Genomic DNA, 8,286 nt, shown 5'->3' with positions numbered 1-8,286 from the left:
TGCTCCAGAATGTCCATTAGTCTGTTAGGACTGTGGCACAGAGGTCTTTAATGAGACCTTTTGCGTCCCCATGCAAAAAAGCAGATCAAAAGAGCGAGCTGGTCTTTTGAAAGAGTGTCCCCGCAGGCCCTGCTCTTTCGAAAGAACAGGACGGGGATTGAAAAATCAGTCCCCATGAGGACTGCTCTTTCGAAGCATCTACGAACGTTTGCTTTCAAAAGAAGCTTTCGAAAGGGGGTGGGGGGGGGCGCTTTTCCTGATACAGGAAAGGAAGAGTGATTTCGAAAAGAGCACCACATTCTTTCCGTTTACTTTCAAAAGAACGTTTTTTGTGTGTAGGTGCTTCATGGGATATTTCAAAGGAGACCCTTTTTGAAAAATGGTTTAAAATAACTTGCTAGTGTAGACGCAGCCTGGTTGTTTTAGAAACCCATCATGTAGCACCCGTGTTCCAGATGGGTTGAGGTGGCAGGTTTCTGTTGGGTTATAAACACGCATCCGCCTACTGAGGAGCACTGTAACCTCCCTGGACATTCAGTGACGGATTTGAGAGTAGCCATCTTTCTACAGAAGGATTTTACTACAAGATTACAGAGGGAGCCATCTGAATTGGAATTCATTTATAAATTTGACCACGTTAACCTTGGTCTGAGTAGAGATCTTAACTATCTTATGCATTACAAGGGTAATTTTCCCCATGTTTGATATATGCAGGAATGGGGAGCAGCCTGCTTAATTTGCTTCATTAACTGGTCTTAATAATAGCAGGTAACACCTTTTCTTTCTGTCCCTCCTCCCCCTCACTATATAAATCCTGGATTTGGTTTTTCCTCTCCATTTTTTATCTGAAGAAGTGGGTTTTACCCACAAAAGCTCATGATCTCATAAATTTGTTTAGTTTAGTTTGTTTTTTGTGAAACTAAAGGAAGGAAAGAGGATAAGGACAGTAAAACTAAAGGTTGAAACACAGGCTGTGGCTACACTATAATTGCTGTTTTGGGATACAAATTACACATGTATCCCAAAATAGTGACACGACTATTTCAAGTGCAGTAGTCCGTTCCAGTACCCCTCATACCCGGAAACTTAAAAAAAGGTGCTTATTTCAAACTTCAGTGCCACATGGATACAAATTGCGTAAGTTATTTAGAGTTACGGCTATAGTATAGCCATAGTTTAACACTCTAACCATTTTCAGCCAGTCACTTCGTATTTCAATTTTATTATTATTCTTTAGTAAGCATTGCCTGTTTTTTCATTGTTACTAACTATTAATACTGTTTTAATTTCACATGCTTCAGAGGTTGTGAGCCTATGAGCTACGTTATAGAGGTAAACTGCCTTTTCTGACCACTCTTGAAATATCTGCTGTTGAGATGTTCATGGGAATATATTTTAAAATGGCAAGAAGGGAAAACAGTATTTTGTTTTGCTAATCTCAGTATTTTTATTATTCCATACAACAAAGTGAACATAGTGTTACTAAGTAAGGCCCTGATCCTTCAATGACTTTTGCACATGCTTACTATTACCCACTGTGACTATTCCCAAAACAAAGTCACTGTGAGCTCAGTGGGATTGCTTACAATCCATAACTTTAGGCAGATACCTGAGTCTTTGATGAATCAAAGCCTGTGACTATAAAGTCAAGATCTCAAAAACTGAGTAATGCCAGGATCAGTGCTTTCCTTATGTTGTCTTACATGATGAGGTACAAATTTTTCCACAGAGACCCAGCCTCAATCAGCAGTCAGAATGAACAGTGTTTACTGAACAAGGTGGCCACTCAAATTTCCTTTTATCTTTGTTATGCACTCTGAGGGACCAGGCCTTATTTATTACACTCTAAATTGCATCACTTGGTTGCAGCCAGAAAGGACCATTATGCCAGTTGCTGAGCCCTTGAGCACAGAGACATTCTGTCCATGTACACTTTTCCTGAACAATGCCGCATACGCAGGAGTTCTTAGCTGGCCAAATCTGCTGACTTTATGGTTCTTTTGTACTAAGGATACAGAAGAGAGACCCACATTTACTTGTATACAATATTTGTAGCTTCTCTTGCTGTACTGTATCAGCCCACTTGCCATGTGTGTGTATCTACTGTGCAGTATGCAGTACCATTGCAGCCTTTATCAGCAGCACAAAAAGAGGTGAATTTTCATCCCTCTGATTGAGAGGCTTTGGATACAATGTGCCCAAGAGGTCCACATTCAGGGAGTGGCTTTTGGACTCTCAACTTCCCATGGTATCCCAGAAAGGCTGTTATTCGTTTGTGAGCTTTTCCTTCACAATATGGTCTAATAATAGCCTGAGGCCCTCTCTAGATGACAGGGATTTGTCAACAGAAGATTTTGTCAGAAGATATCATTCGACTTCCCAGCCGCTCTCTCGACAAAATGGCCAACTGGAAACACAAATGCCCAGTATCCTGGAAGCCCTGTCTGTTGACAGAGGCCCGCCCCCCAGAATGTGTAGACCGGCTTTCCGTCAATAGATCTCTGTGGACAGAGGCATTATTCCTTGTGGGGAGTGGCATACAGCTGTCAACAAAAGTGCTGCGTTCTACTGACTTACTGTTGACAGAATGCCATGGGAATCTGGACACTCCCTGGGTTTTGTTGACAAAACACCAGTTTTGCCAACAAAACCCTCTAGTCTAGACATAGCCTCAGAGCTGTAACCATGTTAGTCTGTATCTTCACAAAACAAAAACAGTTGTCCTGTAGTACCTTAAAGACTAACAATATTATTTATTAGGTGATGAGTTTTCATGGGACAGACCCACTTCTTCAGATCTGGAGAATAACTCATAACTCAGACAAATATAATTTAAAAAAAATAAAAAAAGCTGAAGAATCAGCTAGATGGAGGGTAAGTACAGGAGCAGTGGCGCTGCACTAAGTCATGTTTGCCTATGCTATAGAAGGAAGTAGGGTAGGTTGTGTGCAATGTAATTTGAGCGGATAGGTAAAAGGTTTTTGTTTTTAAAAGCATCTATGTTAAATATCATGCAGGTACCTCATGAAGTTGCATTGGTGCAGTTTACACATTTTTAATAAGACTGCATAGTCAAGCGAAGAATCTTTCTCTGCCTAGCAGCCAACACACTTTGTTTCTTTGAAACTACAGTTGAGAGGTGGAACAATAGCCAAATCCTAGGGCACTACCTTGCCTGCTTTGCAGAGAGAAGAAAGACACTTTGCATTTGTTTGCCTATGCCGGACACGCCTCATAAATCTAAGGATATTGAATGTTGTGTGTGTGCTTAAACACCTGGAAACACCCGTCCTTTGGAATAATTAAGACAGGTATACAGTTTACAGATGAACAAGAACTGAACTTTACTCTTTTGTGGATGATTTTTTTCTTTGGCATTTAACTGCAGGCACAACCTTCAATGAGTCAATGTTTTTCCTCTCACCAGACAGACTGATCTCTTTTGTTTTGTTGAATAAAGGAAGAAAAAAAGAGTTCTAGTCATCCATGTTTTGGGAAACAATTTCTTTATAGTCAAAGGGAAACGTGTATAAGACCAAAATGATTACGGGGTGGGAACACATTACTTACGAGGAGAGGTTGAGGGATTTATTTAGTCTACAGAAGAGAAGAGTGAGGAGGAGATTTGACAGCAGCCTTCAACTATCTGAAGGAGAGTTCCAATGAGGATGGAGAGAAGCTATTTTCAGTGGTAACAGATAACAGAATGAGGAGCAGGTTGCAGTGGGAGAGGTGTAAGTTGGATATTAGGACAAGCTATTTCACCAAGAGGGTGGTGAAGCACTGGAATAGGTTACCTCGAGAGGTGGTGGAAATTTCCATCCCTAGAGGTTGTTAAGTCCCAGCTTGACAAAGCCCTGGCTGGATAGATTTAGTTGGTTTTGGTCCTGCTTTCAGCAGGGTGTTGGACTCAATGGCCTCCTAAGGTCTCTTTCAATTCTATGATTCCATAAAAATCATGGTATTTTGTGAGATTTGAATTCTGTCCCACATTTGCATAGGCAAGTTACTTAACCTCTTTGTGACTTACTTTCACAGTTTGGAGGATGGAGAAGATAATATTACCTACTTCACAGGGTTACAGGGCTCATTCAGGACTTGTAAATTGCTGAGAAAGCTTTAGTGGCAAACACTAGAGTATGTTATAAATAGCACCCTTTCTGTTTTCTGTTCCTGCCTTTCCCCACAACTCCATTTGCTCACCAGCCTCTGTGGTCAGTTGGCATTTCTTCTTATGTTCTCCCACAAATTCAGACTGTAGATTTCTGAAGACAAGGAACTTGTTATAAGGTGGTCTATAAAGTAACATGCACACTACATAATGGAGAATGCCGATACATGAAAGACTAGCTATCTTTGATAGTTTGTAGATGGAGTCTTCCCTCACTCTTTCTTAGCACTTTAGCCTACCAAAGGCAATCAAAGAGACTTTCTCAGACCCTATCTTTTTAAGGTAGTCCATAGCATTTAATTGAAAACTGTATTTCTACTGAAGAGTTTTATTGGACAGTTAAAAAATGTACCTCAGGGAAAAGTTATTTTCTGTTCAGCTATATAAATGGAATAATTTCTATAGTCCTTATCTCTTCTATCCTTATTACATTCTGTAGGACTTTTCCAGAGCACTATTATGCTCAAAGGTTATAGTTTTGGATATCCAGCTATCAGTTTGAGCCTTTGGTAGCAGTGAACGTAGTAGAAGCAGGAATTGGTCCTCGAATGTGGATGATTATTATTCATTTGAGGCAACATAGCCTGTTGTATTAAATACAGAAAATGAGAAATCTGATTTTACACCCAATACTGCCCTATTCCCTTTGTGAACTATGTCACATCATCTTGTTCAGGGATTTTCTTTTTACATGTATTCACTACATGTGAATGCTCAGTCTGAGATACCTAGAACATATGGCTTGCACTAGCTTCCACTTAAGTTGCATGAGCTCAGCATCTCAGAAATCAGGCCTCTCAAGTTGTGGAAATTTAGATGTGACAGACCCTTTGAAAAAAAATGAGACTTAACCCAATTTGTTTTCTCTATCTGTAACACGAACAGAAAATAGTGAGGTACCTCACAAAAGGTGTTGTATTAAAATGAATAGAGCACTGTTATTAAAAGCCATTCCCTTCCCTCCAAAACAGAAAAGGGTCATGCTTTTCAGTGTTTGTACCAGTAAAGCCAGTGCTTCTTTGCACTTTCTTGAAACATTTATTTCATTGCACCATTAGAGCAATATTAAAAAAATCTACTATATAAATAAAGTACCTTTTTGAACACAAATTGAAATATACAGTTTAAGAATGTGACAACACAAATTGATTTTATACAGAAATTAAAAGCTAAAAGGAGAGAGAACTGATCTAGTACCAATTAAAAGAATGCTTTAATCTGATCCCCTGAAATAAACACATTATTAAAGAAACAAGTATAAGTCAGTTGTAATGGTTACCATTTAGGATTTGCTTTGGCTATTTGGCTTTACGTATCAAATTTTATTTTGGAAAATGGTCTCACTGTCCCAACTTTCTAATTCCCTCTTGTGCTTATTTGGTTACCCCTTCTTCATTGTCAGGACTGAGCTTGGAGAGGGAGGGGAAGTTTTCAAGACCCCAATTGTAAATTAGTTTGATGTTTTAAAAAGAATCAACATTTTACACCTTTACTATTAGACCACAAGTACAAAATGTCAAGTTGTGAGAGTGTCAGAGTTAATCATGATAACCCAAATAATAACCTGCCTTGGTGTCAAGAGTGCCAGAAGAATTTGCTCTGCCCTTGCAAAATGGGGACCTTCTTTCTATCCATGTGCCTGCTTTGAGATGTTCTCCCTGGCTGCACCTGCAAAGATCACTGAGAAATAATAATCCCCAAAAGAAAACAGATGAGAATAAAAGAGAAAGGGTGGATGTTTTCCCTCAGATTTAATCTGTATAACAAGAGCCTCTCTATACTTAAGTATTACCATCTGATCTTCTAACACATCTGCATCTTGTTATCATTTATTAATATTTGTATATAACCTAGTGGGCTAAAAACCCAATATAGCTTTGGCATTTCACACTTGATAGTCTTGCACTACATGTGTTTTGTTGCTATGGAGATGTAGGGACATCTATGATGATGGAGAACTACTGCAAAGATGTTACCAAGTTACATTTCAACAGAGGCACCTGTAGATGCTGCAGTGCGGCTACTTACCCTTTACATCAAGAGCAATAAAACTGGTATTATCATTCCTCTGTATATCAGTGAGCGTAGTGTCATACTATTTCCATCAGACATCTTTGCCCACAAACTGAGTATTTAACTCACTATGCCTGTCAAAATGTTCACTGTCATTTTTGAAGATCTATGCTGTATGAAGGGAATCCCCATGATCTATGAAATAGCCTAGCCATAAAAGGAGAGCAAGCCACTTCTTAAGAATATAAAACAGGTTTTGTTTTACCAGGAACATTTATTTTTAAATATTGTTCTCTCTCTATAAAGCAGCTCTTTAGTCACATTCCTCTCACTGCTGTTGTGACTACTGTCTTTGGCATTTTCTTCCTATAACTACCTTTTAAAACATCTGGTACAAAAAGGTAGGTTTACAGAAAAATAACAATATAAACCACAGATTAATCCCCAAAAGTATTAAATAACATAGCAAAAACTTTATCAAATCTGTTATGTACGTATATATGTAGTGTATAAACACTAATAGGACAAAAACATGTTGTGCATAATATTCTATATACACATTTGCAGCTTAGTTAAATTAGTGCTTTGAGGTTAGCAAGGAAGTTGTACAAAAAATAATCAGATCCACTATGGGAATAGTACTAGACTGTCTCACCATTTGTAAAATTTACAGTGTATACAATACATTGCATTTAAAAAAAATCTCTGAATCTATTCACTGACATGCTAATTTTTGACTATTTGCAAATAAAATTTAGATAAAACAGATTCTGACCTATTGAACTACACAAATAACTTCCAAGATCTTAGAACAACTCAATAAAATAACAATTCTCTTTATAAAAAACACATCTAAAAACAAGGGCATTGTGCACATCAAAAATTCGAATCTAAAAATCCAAAATAAAGTGTGACATCCATTTCTGTTGCACTGAACACGTCATTCATTCCAAAGCAGCATTGTTATAGTGAGCACATTCTAAAACAAGTTTTTTCTTATTTCTGTCAATGTAGTGTGATACACAGCAGATGCTCAGTTATTCAACAGGACTTCCTGTGCTCAAGGCTCCATGTGAAGAAAATCAACCTGGTTTTTCAGCCACACCAGGTTTAGGAAATTTTACAGCTGTTTCTTGTACAGTTTTTGGGAGGGCTCTGTGGGGGACGGATAATTTTAGCTTTCTTCAGGCTGTTCCTTTTGTTATTGTTGCTGGTAGTGAGTGAGTATGAGCGTCCATGCATCATCCTGGCATTAAGGCCATTGGCCATAGAGAAAGATTTGAGATGGCTTCGTAAGGCAACCGGGAGAGGGAGCTTGTCCACAAGATGTACAGGGGTGCAGGAGACTATGGCACGGCAGCAGAGATCTTGCAGGCTCAGTACTTTAAAAACAAATAAACAAAGTTGTATTATCATACATAGCATGCCTTTGTCAGCCACATGGTGGCAGCACCGTGTGATGCGTGTCCACAGTACTTTTTTAAACCAATCATCTTACTTTTCCCCTTATTACAGTTCATTTATACCCTTCCTCCAGTACCAGATACTTGCCCATAACTCTAACCTGACTTACAGAATAAAGGTCCAATCCTGCATGCCCTGTGCACACAGAATGTTCATTGACTTCAGGGCAAGATCTTGCAGATTTGTCCCCCAACTCCTGCACAAAGTTGAACAGGCTAATAATACCATTTTCAAGAACAAAGCAGTGATTTGGGAAACTAAGAGACATTTCAAAAATTACTTTAGTTTTTGCCTCATTGAAAGTCAAAGATTAAATTTACCCAACACTTCTACTGAACTCTCATTGCACTGCTTTCCATTTAGCTGAAATCCTCTCTGAATAATAAGACTATTCTTTGAAGCTTTTAATCTTTCACTCTGGTACTTAAGGGAGATATTTATGGAATGAAGACAGCTATGCATCATTATTTACCTGCATATTTATTAGTATCCAAGAAACCTATGGTTCTGTTACAGTCCACTGTTTGTGTCAAAGCCATGGGAAGGCCCAGAATATGTACTTTGGGGAAACATTTTAACAACCAGAATGAGAGAGAACTTTGAGGCAAATGCACAGATGGTTTAACAGTCTTATAGGA

At 38.6% G+C, this 8,286-nt stretch overlaps 1 protein-coding gene across 1 annotated transcript in view; it reads right to left on the bottom strand.

Moving 5' to 3' along the window:
- Positions 1-5,195: 5,195 nt before the first annotated feature.
- The window catches only part of RAB40B (RAB40B, member RAS oncogene family), a 33,619-nt gene continuing 30,528 nt past the window's right edge, over positions 5,196-8,286 (bottom strand). Inside the window, exon 6 of the mRNA XM_075014793.1 lies at positions 5,196-7,566. Within this exon, the coding sequence (XP_074870894.1) occupies positions 7,295-7,566 (272 nt within the window). The 3' untranslated portion in view covers positions 5,196-7,294. The remainder of the gene's footprint in view (positions 7,567-8,286) is intronic.

Source organism: Carettochelys insculpta, chromosome 20 (genome assembly GCF_033958435.1).
Source record: "Carettochelys insculpta isolate YL-2023 chromosome 20, ASM3395843v1, whole genome shotgun sequence".
Lineage (NCBI taxonomy): Eukaryota > Metazoa > Chordata > Testudines > Carettochelyidae > Carettochelys > Carettochelys insculpta.
This window is presented reverse-complemented; position numbering and strand designations above follow the sequence as displayed.